This window comes from Calonectris borealis, chromosome 1, assembly GCF_964195595.1.
Source record: "Calonectris borealis chromosome 1, bCalBor7.hap1.2, whole genome shotgun sequence".
NCBI lineage: Eukaryota > Metazoa > Chordata > Aves > Procellariiformes > Procellariidae > Calonectris > Calonectris borealis.
This window is the reverse complement of record NC_134312.1, coordinates 135,590,411-135,616,310: the sequence shown is the minus strand read 5'-3', so window position 1 is coordinate 135,616,310 and position 25,900 is coordinate 135,590,411. Positions and strand designations below refer to the sequence as shown.

Below are 25,900 nucleotides of genomic sequence, written 5' to 3'. Positions count from 1 at the left end.
TGTCTTTTTATTTCTGTTCTTCCAATATCCTGCTGTACTTTTTTAGTGGCTTTATGTGTTGACAATTCTGAATGGTGTTTTTTGATTCATAGCACAGTTTTAAAATTAATTGCTTTGAAATAAAAGCTTTGCCTTAATGGAAATGTTAATCTTAACAACAGATCTGAAGATGGCTGGCATGAGTAATTACATTATTTGATTGTTTCCAGCTTTGCCATTCCCTTTTTCTGTTACTGAATGGTAAGTGGGAAGACCACATATAGTTGAATTATTTATCTTAAAAGTTCAGCTAAAGTAGTAAGGTTTGGGGATGTTATGGCAATGGGATATGTGGTGTAGGTAGGCAACTTAAAGAAAAATTATTTTCATTCCTTTACATTCCTGTCTAGTTTGCAGTTAATCAGTATCATCTACCTACTGTTTTGAACAGTCTCATTTAAGGGTCTTGTCTCTTAAATAGGAAATGAGTGTGGAGCATTAGGATAGCGTTTTGTGAGCCCGCAGAGTCCAGGTGTATGCTTTCAGATATGTGTTAAACTGCTTTCTACAGTTCCTGATAATTTTGGAGGCCCATGAGTTTAAGAGTTCATGCATTTGCTGAATGTTTTTCATGCAGGCTCGTGTTTGCTATGGCTTTTTGTCAGAACGCAGGACTGGGTAGACACCTTGTGCCTTTCAGTGACCCTGGGGTGTACAAAACAACTGCACTGGCATGGTGGCAGGTGTAGCACAGGACCTACAAGACACAGAATCATAGAAGTGCTGGCTGGAAGGGACCTCTGGAGGTCATCTAGCCAAACTTCTCGCTTAGAATGGGACTGACCCCACCACTCGATCAGCCATACCTTTGCCTACCTGAGCTCTGAACACTCCTAAAGGTGGAGATCCTTTGCCTCTCGCAGAGCATGGAATAGGCAATCTATTCCAGTGTTGCACTACCCTCCTTGTGAACAGCTTTTCTTTTTCAGGTGCAACCTGAACCTCTCAAGCCTCAATCTACTGCCCCTGTATATGATAGTGTAATTTGTATTTGTAGTATGCAGTATTTCTAATGCAGTATTTGTAATAGTGGAGGCAATGGCTAAGGTACTGAAAAAAAAAAGAACTTTGATCATTTAGTATTAAGGAAGTTTATTCCATTTTTAGATTACAACAAACACAGAGATCTTTTAATTTTTTTTTTTTTTTTTTTTTGAGGGAGCATGGGCTACTTGGTCTCTACAATACTTATCAAGCCAACAGTTAGAAAAATAACTTATATTACAACTTCCTAACAAAGTTCCAGTGCTTGTTAGTTTTCATCCAGTATCTATTTTACATTGATACAGATTTCCTGAAGGTGCAAAAATTGCAGTTATTTCATATCAAATTGAGTTCTTCATCACTAAGGTTCTTCTGGCGGTCAGGTTTTTTCCTCACTGTCTGTTAGATACACTTTTGAGGTCTCCGTCTGGAAAGATCAAGATGTTCCTCAAGGGCATTAGGAGTATGTGAGTTATTCTTATGTCTGTCTTGATCTGTGTATATACAACTGTATACTTCCAAGCTTTTGTATCTCATTACAGAGGAAACAAAGAGAAGTTGGATGCAGCACACTTACAAAAAGCAGCACAAATAGTGTGTAAGATTATGCACATAATGCATAGAAAAGCCACAGGACATACATATCTTTAATTTTTGCATGTTTTCTAGTTACCACATAAACAGCAGATTTGGTTGCTGTTGTCTATGAACCAGTGGATTAACGGTCAACCAGAAGACATTATGTTTGATGACATCCATACTGTTTTGGTCCTTGCTAGGCTTTATTGTTAACGTGAAATGAAAAAACCCAGAAACCCTTAGTGTACCCTTGTCTTCTAGAATGATGTTTGTGTCTCTTCAGATGGCTCAAAACCCATGTTCCTTTTTCCCTCTTCATTGTAAGGGTTCACCTCTTCACAGTTTGATCCTGCTTCACTCCTACTTTCCCTCGCTCTCCTGTAATGAAAATTCATTTTATTAGAAGCCCCTGTTCTGTTCAAGTCCTTCTGGATCCCTAGAATCCCCTACTGTAAATAATACTGTGTTTAAGTGGGAATATTTATATAAAAGGAGTTGTTTTGGTTTTAAGGGGAACTGTGGCAAACTTACTATGTTCTTAGAAACCCCATTAACGGAGAGACATAGAAAACCAACCCAGCTATATTGCTGTTAATGCAATAATTTAAGGAAAATTACATTACAGTAATGTAATGTAAGGACAGCCTCCAACAAGATTATTGAAAACTGCAGGTACTGATGAATGTGGGCAACTCTGCTGTCGGAGAAGGCACTGTGTTCCCAGCAGGTCACTCCATTCACCTTGCAGCGGGGTTGGCAGACGCCTGGCCACGGTGCGGCTCCCTGCAGCCACAGCATCCAGCTGCCTTGGTTAAACTGCTGATGATGGGGAAATTGCACCAAGCTGCCAAAGCTGCCGTGCACTGAAAAGCAGGGAGCTGAACCTTTAGCTATCACTGTTGATGGGAGGGGGATAATAAGCTTTAACTCTTTAACTTGCTTCAGTTAGATTTGGCAGCCTATTTGTAAGCACCCTGATGATTCAATCATCAGACGTCTCCCAGTGGTCATGATCATAGGTATCAAAAATATTACTCACTTTTTGCGATCTCTCTGCCCAGTGATGATCAAGACAATAACTCCAACGACAACCAGGCTAATGACCACCCCAAATATAATTAACCAGATAGTAACTGGCGGTTCATAAGGTGTGGCCAGGGTTGGAAGTATGCCCACAAACTCCAGCGTGTTATCATCCAGTTTGAAAGCCTCATTGATTCGTCCCCGAGACATCCTGCCATCAAGAACAAATTCAAAGAGTTTCACATTTTTATTGGAAGGAAACAAACAGTTTTCAGTTGTTTTACAAATCTCCAGTGTGCCAAGCTTCCCCTGAACTGCTCAGTTGAAAAGGCGGCACAGGAGGTACTGGTAAACCCATGTTCCTTCTGGGATGGGGCAGTGAGTGACAACCACAGTAACTTAAGCCCTTAACCTGTTACAGCTTAACTGACATGTTCAGACACTCTATGAACTCTTAAACTCAGCCTTAACATTTATCAAAATGAGGCAAACAGCCTTCTGATCTTCTCTATTTGCATTTTGCCTCTCATTCTCTTTACCCTAAGTTTTTTGGCTATCCCTAAGTTTCTTGAATATGTGACAGAAAACCACAGCTTTGACGTCTTCTTACCTGTTTCCCTCCTACAGTCTTTCATAGTTTTGATTCTTGTGGTTTTCACTGCCCTGAAAACCCTTTCCCTGGTGTATTTTCTGTGCCCTGTTTTTTCCTGAACAACTTCTGCTGTTGAGTGCTAACCAGATAGTGACTTTCATAGACATATTCTTCTTCTTTGGTTCACCAACTTATCTCACTGCTTTTTCAACCCCATCTCATGTTGCTGCTGCTTTTAGATTTGTGCCCTCTTCATTTCCCACTGTACAGTATCCGTGACCATCTGCAGAGTTGCAGTTTTACTTATCATTTTTACAGCAATGACTTACAGCGGTGTCATACTATGCTATAAAAGAGCTCTTCATTCTTCTTCTTCCCACCTGTAAGTGGGGAACTAGCTCCTGCTCTGACCTCTTCTTTTCAGTATAATCAAATACATATGGCTGTCTTTCTAATACATCATTATTCTGGAGTCCTTGCTAACAATAATTCTTGCACTGAATTTTCCCTAACGAGAGAAAGAAAACACGCGTGCATGCACACACCGTTACTGTGCTCTGTATTTCAGAATATAAGACAGTTCCTGTTAAAGTTTGAGCAATGATATTTTCTGGCAAGGTATGACGCAATTAGGTGTGTTCTGGCAGTTTTACAAGCCCCCTGACGCATTTTACATTGGCTGTTGTCCAAGACACCGTCAGATAGATGGACTTTTTTCTTTCTGTCATAACAGTTTCTCTCATCCCACTATTTCCATGCTAACTGCAGAACTGACTTTCTTATCACCCCTTCTGCCTCAGCTGACTTGAGCACTGCTTTACCTTCCACCCTTTCACCTGGTTGTTTTTTTTTTTTTTCTCCCAGAGAGCAAAATCTCACCTGATGGCATTTTCCACGTCATCTTTGGGCACAGTATCACTGATATTACCTGGCATGCTGACAGTAAGGTAGAAGGAGATCCTTTTTGTCTGTTCCCCAACATGAATGTCTGTAGTCCTGAATGAGAAACAGAAGAGAAAGGGTTTTTTTAATTGTTGAGATGACATTAGCTTTAAATTCGGGCAAGTGAACAGTTGTGTTTGATCAGCGATGCCAGGGGGTTAGTTTATGCTGAGTGAATGCTTCCTCATGACCTCAACTGGGAAGTGAAATCAATTTTCCTGACAGAATTTCTTTCTCTATGTGCTAATTTGTAACTTTAGATGGAGAGAGTCTACCCCGTACTTAAGGCAATCCTTGGCGTAATTTTCCAAAGCACATAATCAGCTGCAGAACAGAGAGTTTTTGGAGCAGGTCTCATGAATGAGGTGAGGTACGAAGTATCAAGTGAAAAAAAAAAAATCCTTCTCCTTATATTCTGCTGGGAGTAGATCCTAGATGTTACATGACTGATGTGCTATAAAGTAATATCAAATAGCTTAAGTGGATAGCTTCTGAAAATTTTTGAAGAGACCTAATAAAAAGGGTTGTTTTTCATACCAAAATCAATCTCAGATGATAGATTTTATGTTTGTAAGTGAACCTAGATAAGATTAGTAAGTCTGCACAGAATTCTAGTGCTTTATAGTCAATAAGTTTATCTTTCCTTGGCCCAAAACCTCTTGGATATTCAGTACACATACATTCATACATTCATACACGTACATTGTTAGAAATTTTTCTTTCTAGTCAATATATCTTCCCTGATATTCCCATACAGGTGTTGGGCACAAATTCTCAAGGCTCACTTCTACCACTGATAAGCTGTGGGAGACAAAGCCTTCTGCATCCACTGAAGTTACCTAGCTTTAGCACGTTACTCCTAAGCTTCAGAATCCTGAGTGAAGAGAAAAGACAGCATGTAACCAAGCTGGCATCTTGCCTTTTACAACCAGCTAATGTTTCACATTGTTTGCTATCACTTTATATTTGACAGAAGGCACACTTAATTCCACCAATTAGCTAGCGAACCAGAAGCAGTATGGACAGAGCCGGCACAGTTAAGCAAGCCACTCACTGGAAGTTAACTTCCTGTTTCTTCTCCTCTGCAAAGTATTTTCTCATGGCATAGGCGATGGATGACTTGAACAAGAAGAGCTCGCTTTCATCCCATTCATACTGCAAAAACAGCACAAGAGAAATTCATCAGAGATGGCAAGTTATCTGACACTAAGAAATCATTCTAAAAAAGAAATAGCAATTATAATGCTTGGCATGCACTTCAGTATTATTTATTTGTGCCACGATAGCATTTCAGGAACCTACTCAAACCTTTTAGCGATGTTAATCTGGGCGCTTTGCAGGAGAATAATCAAGCAGGCATCCCCGCTGCCAGACACTGCATCATGCTGTCCCTCTGCAATTTCTGGTACCTACCTTCAGCAGTGGGGCTGCTGAAGATGCTGCACTCCCAGCCCATCTCCCTGCCTTACGGGGAGCAAAGGCAACAGGAGCAACATTATTCCTACGATTAGGAATATTGTACATTCTGCTTAAAGTCTAAAGATTTCATAATTTAGATCTTGTTTTAATCACAGAATTTTATTTGCAGACCTGTTCATTTAAGGAGGAGAAACTTTGGGGTGGGGTTGTGTGAAGGTGGCTCACTTATTTGCTTGATGAGCTAGGATTTTTGTTTGGGGTTTGTTTTGTTTCGATAAAAAACTCTTTGCATCGGTGTCTCTGCAGCAGGCATATATTTGTTGTTTTTCCCTGGAGAATAGATAGGTGATATAAAAAATGCACTGCCTGTGTGCAGGCTCCTCCTGGCCTGCCTTATGAGTCCGAAGCTATTTGCAGTGGAAGTCAAAAACAGCTTCTCTGGGGCAGGAACTGAGAGCTGTAGAGGGGGCAAAAACCACCGCAGGAGCTGATAATGCAGCAGGTCTGTTGTGCAACACCGCGTGTGCACGAAGAGAAAATTCCCGTTTGAAATCTGTGGCAAATGTTTTTATCCCCCGAAGGCCTAGATTTGATTGCGTTTACGGTACCCGAGCAGGAATGCCTATAAATGCTGTCCGTGATAGTTTTACACAGCTCCTGACTTTCTCGAGTATCATTCGGGAAGGTGTGGTAGAAGGCAGCTCTGTTGTAAGAGGCTTTATAAAACCCAGCTACATTTTCAACCCTGTCCTCCCCTTGACACCGATATAAAACGAAGAGAGAGAAATACGCGGGAGGAAAGAGCTGTTCTCAGTCCGTGCGGGATCGGGCGCCAGGAAGGCCGCGGGTGGCCCGCAGGCCCCGCTGGCCGAGCAGGCCCCGGCCCCAGCCCGGCGGCGTGCGGAGGGCAGGGGCTGTGCCAGCGCTGGCTGCTCCCGCTAGCGAGGCCTGAAGCTGAGTCACCTCTGCCTTGGCAAACGCCCCCGGCTTTCTCCCCGCTTGATGGGCGGCAGGCAAAGCCCTGCGCTGAAGCACTCTCCTCGTTACCGCTCTTGTCTCCGGCAGCTGGCAGTGTTCACCGTCACAGCCTACGATGCTCCTGTGGGGGGGGGGTCTCCATTTTTCATTTATCCCCAACATCTTTAGGCTCTGCAGTGCTTTTTTTTTTTTTTTTTTAACCGGGAGCTAATTGAGCTCGATTCCTCTACTGCTGCTTTCTGTACTTAGCATCTTAGCTTTTTAATCATTTACTTGTTTCCATGGCGTATACTTTGTCTTTTTAAGTCTAATGTATTTTAATTGCCACTGTGCCTTTATAAATACCATTACAGGCTGTGTGGCTGGGAAGTACCTAGCTGGCTTCTGATCTGTGTTTGAGTCATGACTACCCACACGCCTTCCCCAGGCATCTCAGAAACCTACCTCGGAGCTCGCTGTTCGTTACAGAGGCTACTTCGCTTTCAGAGCGAAATGAACTTTGCCAAGTGCCTCTGCTCTCTGATAGCGTGTTCCCTTCAAGATCCCACGTGTGACTTGAAAGACAGTGTAAGTCTGGCCTCTAATTCAAAAAAGGATTTTCCATTGTAAAATACATCAAAATGCCTGCAGGCTGACAGCTCTCCATTTCCCAACACCGTCTTGTGTGCCAGCCTTTTACAATGCAATCACACGTACGACATTGACCCAGTGGGGAATTTTGAATTAATGCTTGAAGAGCGGTCCCGTTTTCAAGTGGTGGTCAGGGGACTGGCACTCCTGGAACCCTTTATTTTAAATAAGGCAGATCCCGACTGATTCAGTGGGGATCTTGTAGCAGTTTCCCTCGGGAGGGCACTTTCACAAAGCCGCAGCTGAAGCAAAGCTGTGGGTGTCTCAGTCTCATCAGCTACACTGGTGATCCAGCAATGCTACAGCTGCAGCTTTAATCTCATCAGCCTGAGAGCAATTAGCAGGGTAACTGCGGCAGCACACGCTCTGGCACAGCTGGCGTAAGCCCATCCGTGAGTCTAGATGCTTAATTTGCCAGAACTTTGGGCTGTTGAATCTTCCCTGCTGGTAACAGCCCGGGTATGTAGCCAGGAGGTGCAGGACTGCCTGCGTGCGCTGCAGCTGCCCCCGCTGCCCCCCCAGGGAAGCTCCCTCTGCAGAAGAGGGGGGGGCCTTTCCCTTTCTGCTCTATCTGATGCTAAAGAGCAGAAATACAGAAAGATTTGCTGGCATATTCAGAATGCTTTCTGCTGTCCTAATGGTGCAAAGCAGCTCCAAATACATCTTAAACAAACAGTTGCACTGGGTTCCCGGCTTCTGTGCACTGTGAGCAGCATAAAGCAGCCAAAATGTATTGCTCTGTGTAGCCAGGCTGAGATTCCTGCCCGAGGTTCCCCCTGCCTTTTCTCTGTGCCAGTTCATGCATATACCATTACCCGCTGCTGGCATACCAGCATTCAGAGTCACGTCCCCAGGCGCTCAGCATAAGGGAAATTTGTGGGGAGGCAGAAAGGCTTCTTGCAAGTTGGTGACGTGGACTGGTTTTGAGAGGAAAATGCATGGCTTGCTCTTCAGAGCTTAGGAACCTACCGTCCATACAATAATTCAAATTAAGTAATCTGTATGAGATTGTTTTACAGCTGCTCAATTGCACAACAAAAGACTATGATGGCAAAAGGCAAGCATAAAAATGGTATTAAGATAAACATTAACCATAATGACTAATAAATGTGTTGTAATATGGAACCTTTTCATACTGTTGATATCAGTTTTGAATTGTATCTAACTCGACTCAGCGGTCTAGGAAGCAATAAAATTCCAGTGGGGTTTGGATGTGAGCGAGTGATAGAAGCGAGAGCATCAATTCATATGAAAAATGAGCCCGTGGTATTGTCCTTGCTAGTCCAATAGGCTCTGACGCACTGCCTGATGACATACTCGTTCTTGGAAAATTACTAACGTTCTGCAAGGTGAAAATGGCTATTAACAGGAATGAAGTGTCTGCATTTAGGCCTTCTACGCTGCCCCCGTGAGATTAGCATAAAGAGGCACAGCTAGAATAAGGAGCAAATTTTCAGCCTGGGTTAAGCAGATGGGCTAAGCCAATGCTCTGTTTAAAATCTTCAAAGTCATCTTTGGCTTTGATGAGTTTTTTCGGTTGCTGTAATACATTTTATTGGACCAGCTGGTGTAATTGGGGAAAGCAGACAAGCTCTTGGGAATGAAAGCCCTTCTTCTCATCTGAAACAGAAGCAGCTGCACTGCCCCCCACTATCTTTATAACAAAGCTGTTTCTGCATAAGGGTTGGAGGGCAGGGAGGCAGCCGAATATATCAGGGCCTGGAAAAATTACAGCAAACAGGCAAACAAAAATCTATAAAAGTGCTGACAGAAGTATTTCAGTGTGAAATCAAGAGCATTTGAGAATAGAGAGTGGGATTCAACCCATCTGCTTTAGCCCCACATTTAAATGTGAAGTAGCTGCTCTAATAATAACTTCTGAAGGCAGCCACCATAGCCATGATAATGGAAATTAGAAGAAATTAGGTAGAGACTTTATTCAGACACATCAGCATAACCGGGAAAAATATAACCATTTTCAGGTACATGGGTTCCCCTATGCTAGCCCTCTAGGCCTGTCGTGTAGCAGGTAAAAAATGATTGGTACCTCCACAGAATAACTCAACTCATCTAGCTGAGATGTCTTTCTTAAATGGGTGGGATCACTCCCTGGAGAGGTCCCTCCACTAACTGTAGAGGGAGTCTTGACCACAAACTGAGATGAGACATCTTTTATGTGATAACCTTTCACCTGAGCTCATGCCACTCTTCAGACACAAAGATCAGCTATACCCTGCCTTATTTTCTGAGAGCCATTAGCACAACATCTCGGTTGTCCGAGCAATGGGAAGAGTGCCACAGCGCAAACACACTTACCGCTTGGTCCCCCAGTGCTGACTTCAGGCTGATGCGCACTTTGATGGCATTGTCAGAATCTGGTTTAAAAAGAAACAAGGGCCGCGTCAGAGCTGCAGCGACAGAAAGTCTGTCCCTGGGAAATGCTGGGATGGCTAGAGTTTCCTTACAGGTTCCCCTGCTCCCCCGGCCAGCTTGGTGGGATTGATCCTGTTTCCCTTCAGCCACCTCTACTGCAAACATCTGCATCTGAGCTGTCAGTCACCCAAGTCTGGCTTTGTAGTAGATAGAAAGAGCAAACACTTCTAGAGTGCAGTCCTCTGGTCTTCTCTAGACATCACCCAAAGGAAATGCCTTTCCCGCCATTGGGAATGAGCAGCTCAGATGCAGATGTTGGTGTCTGGTTAGGTGAATCCCGCCATTAGAGACTGGCACAGCACTGTAAGAGTTATGGTGCTCTCCAGTACTGACAGTGACTACACAAATATAACCTGGGTGGGTCAACACTCCATGTCATGACAATAGGCTGAAAAATGCATTTTTCCACAGTCTCCTCCTTTTCCTCCCCTTGAGCTCCCTTCTTTGACTAGCACGTGACAGCAAACAACATAGTAGTAATTTTTCTGTACTGGTTTGCCCTTGCGCCCCCAGCTCAGGGTCCTCTGGCTCCCAGGACCAGTGGCTCCCAGCCCTGCAGAACAGGCGCACCGCTCTCAGGCAAGCAAGCACCACACAAGTCCAAGCCTCTGGTCTTTCTTCCCTCTGCGCAGCCATCCCACACTCTCAGCGCTGCCACTATTAAAAAAAAAAAAACCTTATTTCTGAAAACTGGGTGAGGCTGTGACAAATCCCATGAGTGCTGACTTCTCCAGCTTTGGCCATAAGGAAGCCAGTCTGCCTTCCTAGGAATACAACTTACTGCTTGGCGTATATTTCCCATAACCCTGTTTCCATAGGGAGAAGAGCCTTCACCAGGTGCAAGAGAGAGGGACTTTGCTGGTCAAGGGTTGTGAGGATTAACGAGTGTCCTTAATTCACCCACAAGCCGTACGTACATGGAGCCCAGTCTGTTTTCCAACCAATGTATCTGCCAGAGTTGTTTTTTTGCAGCCACTTATATAGAGGTTCGAAGTAGTGGAGTAAGGGCACTGCATTCATGTATTTCTCTCCTGTTACGCTTTCCAGTGCTTCAGTCCAGGGCTTGGATCTGCCTAATTCAAGCAATTGTCTGTGTATGTGGAAGGAGAGGTAATACACGTTATTGTCATGTTCCATCTAGACATCTAGCAAAACAATCTGCAATCAGTATCAAAGTTTTCTTTTTTGCTTCTGAATTCCCTCCTTCCTCCCATCATTCCTATTAATAAAAATAAATTATTTTCTCATTAACAGGCAATTAAACCTTTGATGTTTAGATCCTCAGCTGACACAAATTTAGTCAACTTGTCAAAATAAACTGAGTAGACATATGCTAAATTTTCAGGCAAAGTTCATTCTTGGTGCAATCTCATTGATTCCAGAAGCTTTCAAGGATGAATTAGGCTTTTTTATTTATTATGTGTGAGAAATTTGCTTTGTTACCTCAAATTCTGACCAGCTGCTGTGGAGTTGGTAATGTCACATGTGTGAAGAGGGCCGGTATGGTTAGCTGCCTTGCAAAGTGCCTCCTGAAACTGGAACTGGTAGATGGTCCGGGTGTAATACCTAAAGGAAGGGCAAGGATAAAGAAGGCACAGGTTTTGTTAGTCGTCTGGCAAGGAAGGCTCCGAGCCCTGGGCCTTTGGAAATCTCTGCTGTGTCAGCCAGCACTCCTGCTTGGGAGGCTGGACTGCAGGGAGGGAGGCCAGCTGATATTTATAGGCTGCACTAATGCAGATTTAACAAAATGCCAAGATCAAATGCAGCAGAAGAGCCGCAAAGCTGTTTGCTGGCACATAAACCAGGAGTGAGTAAGGTTTTTAAGGCCCAACTCTCCGCTCTGGCTGAGCCCTCTAAAATGAGGCAGCTGGGACACAGAGGGGCGTCCAAAGTTCGTGGCTTCAGGGCTGCATGTGCATGGCCCAAGTGACAGTGGTACGGGGCACGCTGTCTCCCCAAGAGGCAAGCACCTCATACAGATGTGCTCCCACCAGTTTGATGGCAGCACGAAGCTTCTCTGCTTGGTAAGAAGCTCAGCAGCCTCCTGGCTGCTCAGAGATTGCTATGGAGCAGCCCCTGATGTCCACAGAAAAAATTCCACTGAAATCAAGGACCTTCACGCAGAACTTTAACCAAAATAAGATTGTGTCCTGAAACACTCCAGCAGATGTTTTAGGTAGTCGGGGCTTGTTCTGTACCCAAAATGTAAGTAATGAATTAAACACTGAGCAAGGATGGAGCTACCTTATAAATGAGTAATCATTGGCCACGTGAAACAGCACCGCAGGGTCGCAATAGGTTTCGTCATGAGGGATGGGTTCGACAACGCCAACAATTTCTCTCCTGGGGATGAAAGAAAAACACAGGATTTCCATTAATAGATAATAAAGAAAAATAATCTGACCCTGCTCTTCCTCTGTATTGTCTGATACGTATGGGCACCTCTCTCACTTCCAAACACAAGAAGTATATACAGCTCCCAGTAACCCCAAATGAGTACTACTCCACAGCTGGAGACCACAGAGAAGAAGCTGCTTTGAAACCGATGGTGCAAGGAAAGGATTTGTATGATAGCAGGGTGTGCAGGGAGTAATTAGTGGTGTGAAATAATCTAGACATGAGCTTCACACACATCTCATGCCCTGGCCCATCCTTGGGTAAGGGTGTGCAGAGATTGCGTGACCCAAAAGGTGTACGGCCTGCTGTGCCACTGGGCTGGAGATGAAGTTTCTCTTTATTTTCCTCTCCTGAGAGCATGTTTCCTGAGCAGTACTATGGAAACAAACCCATGCCCTAATTTCTGAAAATGGTAATAAGCTTACATGGAAATATTTTCCGTAAACCTGTATTTCAAGGTCTTGTTCCAGCAGAGCGCTTTGCAGTGCTGCTACAACAGATGTGATAAGCTTCCCTGAACAATTTGTCATTCTCCGTTTCTCTGACATCTCTGCTACTTCTGAATAAATCAAAGCTGACTGATTTTTACAGTGGGTCAGGAGGCTTGCTTATATCAAGTTTTATTATAGATTTTGTTTGCTGATGGAGGCTCACTGTTTGTGTTCATGTTAGAATGCAGACTCCATTTTCAGTGTGGGGCTTGTTTGGTTTCTTTGTATTTTTCTGCCCCCATGTTAACCACCCCAGGAAATACAGAATCTAGTCTGAATCAAACCGCTTTTAATCTTGAGCTCCAGGGAGCTGAAAATAGATTGGCTGGTGGGGATAATCTGAAAAGGCATCTCTGGATGTTGCTTGCCAAGGGAACTGTATTTTCTTGACTGAGAAAGGTGGTATCTCAATCCATAAGAGATGAAAGACTCAGTCTGGAGTCTTTCAGACAATTTGCCTCCAAAACCGCTATAGAATGAGGAGGAAATGCAAAGCAGAGAAGTGCGCACAGATATTTGGTAGATTGAGATCTGTACGCTTCTCAGGCTGGCAAGTATGATGAACTTCACTTTCCACTTGTCCTTAAGGAGGTGGCGAGCAAACCAGAGCGTACGCCCAATGAGACTTAGGGAAGGGCTGTACTTAAGCTATGAAGATGTCCTGGGGCATGCGTCGGGGGGACGGCAATGTTGATCCTGGGACCTGGAACATCTCATGCAAAGGCCATGGGCTGTCTTTATCAGAGAAGCTGACATTAAAAATGAGGAGAAAGTCTGCCGAGAGGCAGGGTAAACTACCCGGGGCTGAACACAGTGCTAATGGGGTTACGTGGCTTGCATACGTTGTCTGCACCACGTTGAGCGTTTCTACCTGGCACTCTACTGGGCTTTGTAGAGAGACAGATCCTGCACTACAGAGGGCACAGGCACCTCAGTATGTTGAGTAACTAGGAAGGGATGGTTTTGCAGGATCCTTTGCAAAAAATCCTCCTTGTTTTTCAAACTTACTTCATCTCCCACCACCGCTTTGTCCATTCCTGCTTTGTAATCTCACCCCTAAACACCATCCACCTCCACTTCTCCAGCATGTAAGTAAAAGGCATTGTTCCAACAATCGTTAGCGCTTGTTTGAGCAGAAAGTTGATTTCAGTTTCTGAAGAGAGAAGTAGTTAAGGAAATGGTTATGGTAGCAATTAGTACCTGATTAGACAGCTAAAGTTGCTTCCTTTTACAGCTAATGCTTACATCTGGCTTGAATTACAGATTTTCACTAAGGAAAAAGTGGAAGGAAGAATACTACTGAAAAAAAACATGAGAAAAGATCACTTAAGTATTGTATACAGTTTTGTCTCTCTTTCTTTTCCCTTGACTGCTTAAATAACCTAACCCTTTGGCATTTACATGTCATTATCCTCCATTGAAAACCCTCCCAGACTCTGCGGAATTTTGAGCTGAGGACTTTGGTATATCTCCATCCTTATAAGGTAATACTCAGAGAAGCAAGACAAAACGGATTATAATGAGGGCCTACCTACGCTGTCCACTCAATATTCACTTAAATGGGAGATGTAAATCTTAACGCTTCAGTTTCATTTGAACTGCTAAACACTTATCTTGGTAGAGATATGTACAGATTCATGCAACAGAAATTGAAAAGACTATTAGAGGCTCATCCAAAAGAACTGTGAAGATTTTGGGATAAGTTGTTCAGTGCTGAAGGTAATGAAGTGCTAGCTATTTGTTTCTAAATTATGTAGTGGCATTATTAAGTAGTGTTCCTTGGTTCATCATGCAATTTGGGAAAAATTAGTATTTCTGGTAAGTTGGTGGGGTAGGATTTTCAGAAGCCTCTCAGTTGCTCACTCAGCTTGCAGACACGATCTTCTACTGCAAAGTAAGGCCTGCAAGTGTTTTCACTTAAATATATAATATTTATGCATTTATTTACCTTTATCCTCTTGGAAAGTTGGGTCTAGGAGGTCAAGAAATTTCAAGTGCTGAGGAGTGGCTGCAGAAAGTGACATAATTTCACCTACTGCTTCATGGAAACCCTCGTTGGCGCCATCTCTTAGCAGGTAGGGCTGCTCAGAGTACGCCATGTCGTACTCGATGTGGCCCATCTCGTGGTGCGCGGTCAGGAAGTCGTCCATGGTCACTTTGGTGCACATCCTGATCCTGCACGTCGGAGCAAAGTGTTTGTAGATAGAGAGATGGTGCTGCCCGAGCCCTGCCTGCCACAACCATGGGGCAAAGCAGTCTCCAAAGCTTGCGAACGCCCCTCGCCCCTCGCAAAACCCCGGCGGCCACATCCTAGCATGGGGTGCAGTTTCTCCTGCAAGAGTAAGGCTTGGAGGGCATCTTGGCAAAACACTTTCAGCTACCTTGAAACTGTGCTGGGAGTAAGAAAAAATTGCTGTTTTGCGAGAAGCAGCTGCTGTCTGAAACTTGGCGATAAACTCACTGTGTGTGTTGGAGTGAGTACCCACCATCAAACTTAGGCAGACAGCAGTGTAAAAAAACCTGTGTGTCGGTGACTCCTGCTACTTCATCCTCATGTAGGTACTAGTTAACAAAGGATCTTCTTCCAAATAGGATTTCCTTTCACCTTCCCCAGACTGCCGAGGTGTGAGGTGTGAGGCTGGCAGCTTTCACTAAGGCTCTGCTGGGGACCAGCCTCTTTCCCCAGGTAACTGCGGGGATTGCAAGAGGGGACAGAATTTGCCCCAGGAGACTTCACTGTGTGGGAACTTGCTGGCACTCTCCTTTCCCAAATATGGAAGAGATTGATGGATTTTCATGAAACTGGATATATCTGCTGAAGATAGATGGTGGGCTCTCAGGAGGTTTTCACTTGCTACACAGGGACCCTGTGAGATTGCTGCAGAACGTGCAGGTGTCCACAAATCTCATTGCTATCCACAAGCACCCGCATTTCTGCTTATTCCTTAAGCCCTACAACATAGTCATTATTTCTCTAATTCATATAAATAATAGTCACTTCTCTGCTTAAATTTGAGAGTAGTCCTTAGGTCTTGACAGAAAAAGTTACACAGAAAGGTTTACAGTCCCACAAGATCCCTGCTCTCTTGTCTTCCTTTCACCTCTTATCAGCCAGAAACAAAAAATAAATAAGGAAAAATTATAATTTAAACCAGCATGGTGCTCCTTTAGTGAAAATATTAATGTTCTAGGAGATAGTATAACAAGGGGTCATAGTAATTGCAGTACCTGTAGTCATTTTTCCCCAGATCCCATGCCGTAGGATGGCAGGCAACCTTCCTGTTGTCGGTCGGCTCTGTGAGCATGGAGTTATTCCAGAAGCCCTCAGTCATTTTGTAGAGGCCGATGGAGGTGAAGAAGGCCTCAGCGGTTTTGAATATTTTAATTGCATCCCATTTCTGAAAGAGACAACGCCACCATTAACCACTGCTTCTGCACGGAGCCTGTTCCCGACAGCCGGCTTAACACAGGGCAGCTGATTTCATATTTATCTCCCAGCGACTTCAGATCAGCACCTGCATTACTGAGGGTAAGACGGTAGTGTCTGCCTTCGGCACTTCTGTACATTCTGCTGGGAACTGGAATTAAGTGTTTTCCACTCAAACAAAATAGGTTTCTTCACTCAGAGGTTCAGCAGATAGCATCTGACCCAGACCAGAGAAGCCCTCAATAAAAGATAAGGTAGTGAAGATAAAAAAGGCATTCCTGTCAGTAGCATATCAGATCTAGGATCCAACCCTTCAGCCACTTCAGTTGGGGACAACTCATTTGAGGGTGCGGAGCTGCACTCCCAGCAGATGACCATGAGAGGAGATCTTGGCCAGAACCATAAAACCTGGCAAATGTATCTAGAGGAGTTGCTTATCAGATTGTAATTACATGTTAATGTCCAGAATATTTTTGTCATTCACCAGTTTTATTATTTTACATAGCAGGAGCTCTGCATTTACTGGACTGAGTTTTTGCAGAGATTTAGGTGGCAGACAGCTCAGTTGGATGAGAATCCTAAATTGGGCACATCCACCAACAAGGATGAGTCCAGCCTTTGCCCCGAGGCTCTGTAAGTAATGCTTCCCTCCTTACGGTGGTACTTCAATATACACAAATTTATGACTACAAGGGGGTTAGTACTGTAAAATAGAGGTGACATTAATGCAGACTTGTGCAAACTGCTTATGAATCAAATTTAGCTATTCCTTCTCTTGCCAGCATAACATTTGCATGGAGTGCTCCTTATGAGAGGAGGGCAGATTTCAGGTGAATAATCACATTTCAGAAATCAAATTCCACCGATCACTTTTTATTTTATAAAAGGAGTGAAGCTTAGGCAAGACTACAGAGAGTTATCTTCACCCATGCTCTCGGTCTGGTAAAGGTGCTGTCACAGCTGTTAGCACTACAGATCTCAAACACAGACCTTATGGTGCTATGCAGTTATCAAAAGATAAGAGGCAGCATTGCAGTTTCCTAGCTGTATCCAAATAAACAAGACCGGCAAAAAACCCCCTGCGATATACAAACTATTTGATTATGGTAATGGCTGGCAAAGGTTATATTTGACACCAGCCAACTCCATGAGACCTGAAATATTTATATCTACGAAATATATCTCTTAATAGATAGGTGTCTCTGAGGAAAATGGACTTGGAGCCAAGATTAAGCCAGTCAAAGAGGGTGGGGAAGAAAGAGAGGAGAACAGCTAAGGGAAAAGACACAGTGGAAAATGCATGAATACATTAAGGTGAAGAGCAAAAAAGAACGCGGAAAGCAATGCTTTGCTGGCACTGTGTCTGCCTTAGGGCAGCTATGGTTTTCTAGAGAGCAGCTGACATGTGGTGTATAATTTTTATACCATCCAGATTTGTTACATAATGCATACTGCATAAAGGCATGTCTTACCTTTTCAACCATTGTGGAAGTTACATCAATGTTTGGTTTGGCTGGATAGGGAACGGTCAAGGCATACAGATTTGTCCAAAATCTACCCCACATATCACCTTCAAAAAAAGAGAGAAACATACAAATACTTTAAATGATTGATTACCTATTGTTCAAAAGTGCCAGACAGTTCTATAAATCGTGCAGTGTCATAAATAGAGACTTCTGTACATTTAAACAGGTCCGATCCAGATGTGGAGGGGAGCAGTTCTGGGAAGTCACGCATAGGTCAAACTCAGATCAAAGATTCTTTTGTTCCCCAAGATCAGCTATTCTTGTACAATACCGTTTCAGGACTGATCACCTTCCTAAAGGCCTATTCACACCTGAACATCCATGTTGTTAGTCCATGCGATTGCCGCTGCTGTGTTCATGTACATTACAGTTACAGCAGCTTGATGTTGCATGCTTTGAAAGCAAAGTCATGAAATGTGGGAGCTTAGGATAAGATTTAAAAGGAAAAACAAGTCTCTCTGAAACTCCCATTTCTAAGGAAGACAAGTGCTGCAGAGGGGAGGGAGAAGTCCCAGCCCGGAGATGGAGTTTTGAGCTGGGTGCCGCCAGCTCCAGCGAGGAGGAGGACACCTGCCTTCCCTACCTGCCTCTGCTACTAAGCACCTGTGTCATCTCTGCCAGGGACGACTTCTCCATTTCTCCTCTCCCCTTCTCTTATCTGTAACCTGTTTGTTAATATCCTGATTAAACAGGCAGATTACTGTGTTCCCATGTGCCTTGAAGGTGACTGTCCTGTGTACAAAGTCAGGCTTGCATGACACGACCGTGTTGACATACCCAGCAAGTGAGCAGGGAGGCATCCCGTGGAGCTGATGAGCTCGGGGCCGTAGACCTGCTCCAGCCGGTGCCTCACGTAGGCATGCAGCTGCTGGTACAGAGGTTTTATCTGGATGCAGAGGAGGAGAAGGAAACAAATAATTTTCTCTTTGCTCTACGCCACTCATCCCTCCTAAACAGAAAGCCTCAAAGGTGTCTCTGACGAAATTCTCCCGGCAGGTAAATGCACCCCAAACCTGCAGCTGAGCTTTACCCCCTGCCTCAGGGCTCAAGCACTGAGTCCAGATCCTAACCCCAGAAGTCCTGCTGAGATACAAGGGAGGGAGCATTGCTAACTTTAGATGCGGAGTATCAAGGATGCCATCTACCCCATGGGAAACATACCTCCTCCCATGGGTTCTACCTGGAGGAGAGACATGGATCTGCAGAGCTCCCTCTTTCCCAGCCTTTTGCACAGCCCGAGGGAACCAAGCTGGTCCTAGAATGGCTGCAGAGGTAAAAATGTAATGTATGTCTCCCAATGTCTCCCACATAGACTGAGATTAGCCAGTTTAGAGCAGGTCTCGTCTTCCTTCACAACATCGACACGTGAGCCCACCATCACAAAGCACAACCCTGTGGCGCAGGTGAGAGCTTTTTCCTGCCTCTACCTGCTCAAATGTCTTCTCCACATCGTCGACCAGCTGGTCACGGCTGTATTTGTATTCTTCTGGATAGTCCGCTTCATAATTTGCTCTCCAGTAATCTCCGTAGTCAGAATAACCTGTAAAGCATGGATGCATCACATCAGGACACCACTGCTCAGGTCTGCAGGAGCAGTGCAGCTCCCTGCTGATCCCATGCAAACCTGCAACCTTTCCCCCAAAGCACAGCAGCAAAGCATGAGATGCTCTGGGTCTAGAGGGGAGGAGAGTGCTCCCGCAATGCTCTATCCCACGAACATGCAGGTACAAGAGATTTCCAAGAAACGCAGAAATTGCAGTCATGGTTATCTGATAATTAGGGTCATTCCAGCTGGAGATGGAGGTCAAAGGAAATCATCACTCCTGACTCCTGCGGCTATGAGGGAGGGCAGAACTAAGGGGTTCTCACAGAAGGTATAAGCTGGTGGACATTGAATATGGGCCCCCTCCTCCAGCAACAAAACCACCAGGGCAGCTATAGACACCAGGACTGAAATTTAGCTCCCAGTTCCACTAAGTCTTCCAGTCCACTGAGTTCCATCAAGCCTGGAGTAGAAATGGCTCATAGCTGAGGTCTCTTCCTTAGTGGTATGGAGGAAGGTCATAATGACCATTCCTTCATGTTTGTTTTTTTCCTCTGTAACTATTTGGACTATAATTTCTTATTCCTGGTGTCTAGCTCCAGCTTGACAATTTTCACAAAACACGGAGTATGGGAAAGCAGGTGATACAGCTGCAGTTTGGCCAAGAGACAGATGATGTAGCTACTTCAGAAGCTATTTTAGAAGATCGCCAAAGAAAATTAGCAGCCACCTGCCATTGTTCCTTGAAAAGAGAGTTCCCTATGATTTGTGTGGAGATCTCTGACTGGAAGCACACTTCCCTTAGTGCAAAATCCTTTTTAAGCACCTGGCTGCATCAGCTGGCCCAGGCCTACCAAATCTGATCATTCTGGTTAGGGCATAATGCTTATAAATGTACCACTGCTTGTGGCTGGTGCAAGAAGGTCAAGGCCGACAGAAAAGAGGAGACATTGCCAAAACTCAGCAGCACTCAGAAGTTGTTTAAATTGAGCGTGCTTGCCCATAAGTCACAAGCAGTGCAATTCCGGGTAAGGCAGTATCTAATGAAGGGCACTGATGCATTATGGCATTTGGGAAAAGTGCCAACAAAGACATCCCCCTTTTGTTCCAGGCTGGTGGCAGACCTCTGGTCTGGTCAATGGCACCTGTCTGCACTGCCTCTCACTTCGCGACGTGCACACCCAGAGCAAACTATGTGCAAAGCGCTGCTCATCAACGTGTAAAAAAGTACGGGTTTTGAATTCCTGTGCAAATTGTGCAAGACTGCGCTATGTTTGTTAATTTCTGGAAGCCAGAAAAAAGAAAAAAAAATTGTGACTTACCATTAAGCTTTGCAACCTCATTTTTAAGTTCAACATACTCTTTGTATAATGGTCTCATCATCCTGCCAACATCAGCTCTCCAGCCTTCCCAGGCCCACAGTCTCTCATGATAATCCGTGCTGTTAGCCATAATAGCATCCAGACCTGTCAGAACAAAAAAATAAGTACTAGGCCTTGAAAAAGCAGAATCTTTTTATTTTTCTTTCACAGCAGGCAAATGAGCCAAAGCAAAAGAAATTTCATGAACTAAGAGGAAAACACTTTGTATTTGATATACTGAAATATCCCATTATTTTATTGCGTCCTTTTCTGATTTAAGGTTTTCCCCTTCTCTTTAAGAGACATGGAGCAGATCATGAGTCCCTTAAATGCTCTCTGTGCAGTAGCTTCCCTTAAGTTGGTAGCATTCTTGGGACTGGCCTCAACGCAATGTTGAGTCCAACAAGACTTTGATGACAGGGGAAAAAATAGACTTTCTGTGACGTAGGCAAACCCCAGGTGACAAGCAGGCTGTCACACAAGCTGAGCAGCCCTCTCCGAATTTTATCTACTACAAGTAGGAGACAGTATGTCTCGTGGGCAGCAGGCCCACTGGAGGTCCCTGAACTGCAAGGTGCAATTAAATTATGACTAAGCTTTAGATAGCAGGATATATCTATTGAAACGACAGCCTGCTCTCTTACTGTCAGGAGCCACCCTTGGGCTTTTTCTTTTTGAACCCTCAGTGTAAAGGACACAGTAGGGGCGGTGGTTAGTACCGTACCTGGCTCCAGCACCAAACACTCAGTCGGTTCAGTGATTTTACAGACGGTCCCAGTGCTGTAGATGGTACTCATTGTATTTAGCACAGTGCTCAGCTGCAAGTTAGATGCAAGATAGCCCGTTAGAAACCCACTCCGTGCAAAATAACAGCCAATTATGCTAATTCCTTAAGAGCTGGATTCAACACTTCACCCACCAGCTTAACATTTAAGCATATATTTAAGCTCAGTAGAGATTAATAAAAGAATTTGCCTAAATGCATTACTGAACCAGGACCTAGCTGGAAAAGACAGATAATCTCCCAAATATGTGACGTAATCTACAGGTCCTTAATATCCAGTCAGACAGAGCTCTGGATTTAATGAGCACAGACTGTCACGAGAGAGCTATCAATATACAGCAGCAATAAAACAATAAACTTTAGCAATGTGCTTCCATAAGCGTGGACCCACCTAAACTTTCCAGGTAGGTGGTGATTTTGAATGGCAGCAAAAAGGGCCCCTTCTGCAGATGCTGCCAGACTGACCGTTGCTTATGGTTTTTAACATCACATCACGCTGATTGCATAGATCTGCTGATTCTCCATTACAGAGAAGTTATGGCTCATGTCTTGGGTCAGCTGAAGGCCAAATGCATCTGATATCATTCAGCTCTATCTCAGAAGCTATGCTACATAGCTGTTTTTGGTTTTTGTTATGTTTTCAGGTTTTCATACCTCAAGAAAAACATGCACCGCTTTTAGCTTTTCCTTTAGGACTATGTTATTTCTCATTTAAAGCTTTAAATCAGACCTATGTAGAATGGTCAGTGGGAGGGGTAGTTAATGACTAGCTCTAACTTTACCTCTGTCAGCATTAAAATAAGCGGGCGCCCAGGGAAATTTTTGTATCAGAGAATAATACTTAAATATTCCTATGGAATCCCACCAGACTGTACAAAAAGTCACTTTTCAAGCAAGAATCAACAATTTCAGCCCCAAAGGCCATTTATCTAGGAAACTGCAAGTGTCTAAACAGGGAGGATACTGAAGAAAATACCTCCTCAACAGAGACAGCATTACCATCAGTGCACTGCTGTGCTCCAAAATAAATACAAGTTTGTATGAACTGTCAGCATTCCCAACAAGGTAATCTGTCTTTCCAGAAACACATCTGATTTGGATCAGACAGGAGATCCAGCCAGTCCGCTGCTTTTCTTGCTCGGTGGTTAACACTGCTGATCTTAGCAGAAAAATCTCAGGATCCTCCTATAATCAGGACTGCAGGATCCCTTCACTCAATGCTATGTTTCCATTTGATCTCCAGCAAAGGAAACTAATTTAACCCTCAAGTGTTTGGTTATTAATCCCTTTTGAGTTTGCATAGCTGCTCACTCCAATTCCACATATAATCGTTATCCATATACATGCCTTTTATATGAACTTGTCAGTGAAAATGTCAAATCTCGTTATGAATCTTGCTAAATCTCACTGGCCTTCAGCAGCTTTCTGTGGAAGGAAGTCACCAACCCTCCCCGATGTCAGGCATCCCAGGATGCCCACTGCATAGAAACATCCCCTTTTTCACAGTCTGATAATGCAACATGTGCAGAGAAAAAAAGACTTCCTCCACCTCCACCTTTTTGACTCATTGAATGTCCTTTCACCCATCTCTTTCTGCTCATTGCCCTAGGTCTGGACTTAGCCAAGCACTTACCACAGGTCCTCTTTTCCTCTTATGACTAATCTGGCCACTTGTGCAAGGACAGCTCTGAGGCGTGTGTGTGTCTGAAATTCACTGCACGGATTACGTGGCAAAACTGCTGACTTGAACGGGAACCAGCTTCCTAAGCCAGACCACCCCTCCAGTCCCGTTCTGCTATGAGCACCCTGTACAGGTAACTCTCCGTGCCGACGCTGGGAGACAGCATCATCCCGAGACAAGCAGGGTGGCGACAGCACCGTGCCCTCGCTCGGGGGTGTTGTGGGAGGCAGCTCAACTCACCCGACAAAAATGAGCTACATTCAGCAACTTACTCTGCTGTATTTTTCCGGTGACAGCACAGATGATCCTCTGTCCTGGAGAATCTGGATCTGGAGCCTGGTGAGAGGATCCTGGATGCTGGCTAACGGGAAGCTGCTGGCATTCCTGGAGGCCTCGTCGTAAAATGCGGACCACTTGGCATCCGCCTCATTCTGAAAGGGGTCACACAAACCCTGAATTACTCTGCCAAAATGTGCAGCAGCCTGATGTACTCAGTGGGCAAAAACATTACTTCTGGGGAGAACTTCATCTGTGGAGACCACCTGTGGATTGCGGGTTGAGCACTTTTTGGAGGACTTTTTGGCTTTGTTTTATTCACACATCCAGATAACCATTTTTCTTTGGAAATAGCAAAAAGCAGGACCGTCTCCTCACACCATGCTTGTTATAATTGATCCAGCATCACCTAGCTGTGTTCCCTGCTACTCTAAATCACCACGTATTCTTCCCTTAGTGCTTTTCTTCACCCACCTGTGCCTAACAGAAACCAGATACAAGCAAGGGCACAAGTGTTCTGTGACACAGATGTTATTCCCCATTTCTGCTTCAGTAGCTGTGACAGACAGCAGCCAAGATATTGATATTGAGTCTTTTCATTATGTAAATATCACTTTCTCCTGAAGTTTTGGTAAATAAAAGATTATAATTAGGCATAGGAGGCTCTAAACAGGTGCCTAAACTGGGCATGCAAAACCTCAATGTTTTGCATAAGATTGCTTTTACCACTGCTGCAATTACATACCCTGACATGTGAAACTCCCAAATTTCAGTGCACAAAGTAGCACCATAAGGACATTATTTGGATTTGGGACTGTCTTATTCTTATTCATCTCTTTTTAATGTGTTTGTACATAGTTTAGCACATCAGCACCCATTCCTAAATGGCAACAAGAACAATACTAATTAACCTGAGTCCTTGGGAGAGTTTAATTAATTGTGCTCATGCCAGAGCTTTCCGGGTTGCAGAGAGGGCACCTGTAACGCCCACCCCTCCCTGTCGAGGCATCAGGAAGCACAAATGTCATATTGTGCCTGAAGAGCTCTTTCAGGCACACGTCACCCCTGTGCAAACCCATGGCGAGGCCAACGCTTTCGCCAGGGCTGTGCCCGGGTTGTCCAGCCCCGTGCGCCATGGACCCACCGTACCTGCTTTAGGCTCCAGCGAGAGAGGCAGTGGCAGACGTAAGCCCTTGGCATTCCCATCCCCGCATCTCCCCCCGCCCACGCAGCCCCTCTGCGGGAGGGCAGCCGTCACTGGCAGGCTTTCCAAGCTCTCCAAACAGCCCTGCCGCTGCTCAGCGGCTTGCAAAGCCCAGTGGGCCAGAGCTTGATAAGGGCCCAGAGGAAGGGCATCGCTGTGTAAACCTGCCTCTGAGCTCCTCGTCCTGAGCAGGGACAGAGAGGTGCCTTCGGAGCGGCGGGGCAGAAGAGGGGGCTCTTTGGCTACAAAAGCCGGGGGAAAGATGTTAGCTTGCTGTCTGATTTTTCCCCGATTAGAGAAACCGGTTGATAAGTCAAAGGAATAGTTACAGGATTTGTGGCCCAATTTACAAGGAAAATGGATGGGAAGAAGCCAGAAGGGACAGTATTCATTAACTCTGCTCCTCCAGCAGAAAGGGAGGAGGGGAAGCCGTGGGTTTATTACCAGCGCTACTGAGGAGATCAAGTGAGAGAAAACGTTCTCTCTGAACACTGGACTAATTGGTTCTTATAGCTGCTATCTCCTCCTGTATTTTATTAGCATCTCATTAATGCTGAAAGTACTATATGGGGCTTTCATTTTATGTGTTTGGAAACGTTACAGTTTAAGTACCTGGTGCCTTGGAAAACATTCCAGATTGACAATGATTAGTCATTAGGATTTCTTCCAGCAACCAGTCTCCTTGCTTTAATTAAGAAATACGATAATTAAACCATGTTTTAATTAAGCTGTAAGACCACAAATTGAAAGACCTAAACCATTATGTAAAAGCAGATGTAGGATGTTCAGCTTCATTTTTATGCTCTGAATTGTTTTTCTGTAAAGCTTGAGTTAACATTAGAATATACGCAGCTACAAAATCCAAGGTGTTTTTGTTCATTCTGAAAGGCTCCAAGGCTACGAGATGCTAGGCTGAGGCATGGCAATATGGGTAACCAGCCAGATCATGGCTGACTGCTCTTGATAAACACAGTACTTGCCTAGGGACCCCGTTGGCTGGGACAGCTAGAGGTTGGTGTTGTGAAGCAGGGAAAACTGCATTGCAAGATAGCATAAGTACAAATGCTGTGGTCCTTCCTGCAGATAGAAATTGACTTTCAAACCAACGTACTAGACCACTGTACTACAAATTCCACTGCTGCCGTTTGGAAATCCATGATCTCACTTCATTTTTCCCAGTTTAATACCTCCATGCAGTCTACCAACAGCGCTGACTATGAGAAGAGTGGGGGGGGCGGGGGGGAAGGTTCCCTACTAGGTAAAGGGTGTGGACCACTATATAAAATCATCAGCAAACATTTAATAGAATGCCTACATTCAGAAAACATTTGCATATTCAGTGAGAAGTAAAACAATTTCAGCAACAGAGAAAAGAGCGCGTTGTCCGTGTCAGTAAAAAGCCCAGTGTTAGTTCAATCTTACGAAAAGTGGGAGACCTAAGCTGACGAGGAAATCCCATTCCCTCGCGCCGCAGGGCAGCACCTAGCCTGGCCCTGGGAGAAGACCATCGCCTCCTGGCTGTGCCCTCTCCAAGAGGAAAGAGGCCCCACATAGAAACGCCGCACTGGGAGGCACTGGTGGTGGTGGACCC

The 25,900-nt window shown here is 44.6% G+C and overlaps 1 protein-coding gene across 1 annotated transcript; it reads right to left on the bottom strand.

Annotated features, from left to right (window-relative positions):
• Positions 1-1,117: 1,117 nt before the first annotated feature.
• ACE2 (angiotensin converting enzyme 2) lies at positions 1,118-23,254 on the bottom strand. The gene is made up of 17 exons (XM_075134971.1): positions 23,102-23,254; positions 21,089-21,182; positions 20,326-20,469; positions 18,888-19,000; positions 18,238-18,346; positions 17,407-17,504; positions 15,736-15,905; positions 14,456-14,682; positions 13,516-13,660; positions 11,864-11,962; positions 11,063-11,185; positions 10,537-10,709; positions 9,503-9,561; positions 5,214-5,314; positions 4,097-4,213; positions 2,642-2,836; positions 1,118-1,980 (listed from the first exon to the last, which is right to left on the bottom strand). The coding sequence occupies exons 2-17, from the start codon at positions 21,159-21,161 to the stop codon at positions 1,860-1,862; spliced, it is 2,067 nt and encodes a 688-aa protein (XP_074991072.1). The 5' UTR covers positions 21,162-21,182; positions 23,102-23,254; the 3' UTR covers positions 1,118-1,859.
• Between the last annotated feature and the right edge of the window lie 2,646 nt (positions 23,255-25,900).

Bases quoted from the DNA above. Each gene is read 5' to 3' on its own strand.
- ACE2 (XM_075134971.1), bottom strand. From the start codon at position 21,161: ATGAGTACCATCTACAGCACTGGGACCGTCTGTAAAATCACTGAACCG. The intron at 14,683-15,735 runs GTACTGCAATTA...TCCGACGTGCAG, and splicing joins CTGGGGAAAAATGACTACAG to GATCAGGATGTGCACCAAAG. The intron at 9,562-10,536 runs GTACGTACGGCT...TTTTTAAACCAG, and splicing joins GAAAACAGACTGGGCTCCAT to ATTCTGACAATGCCATCAAA.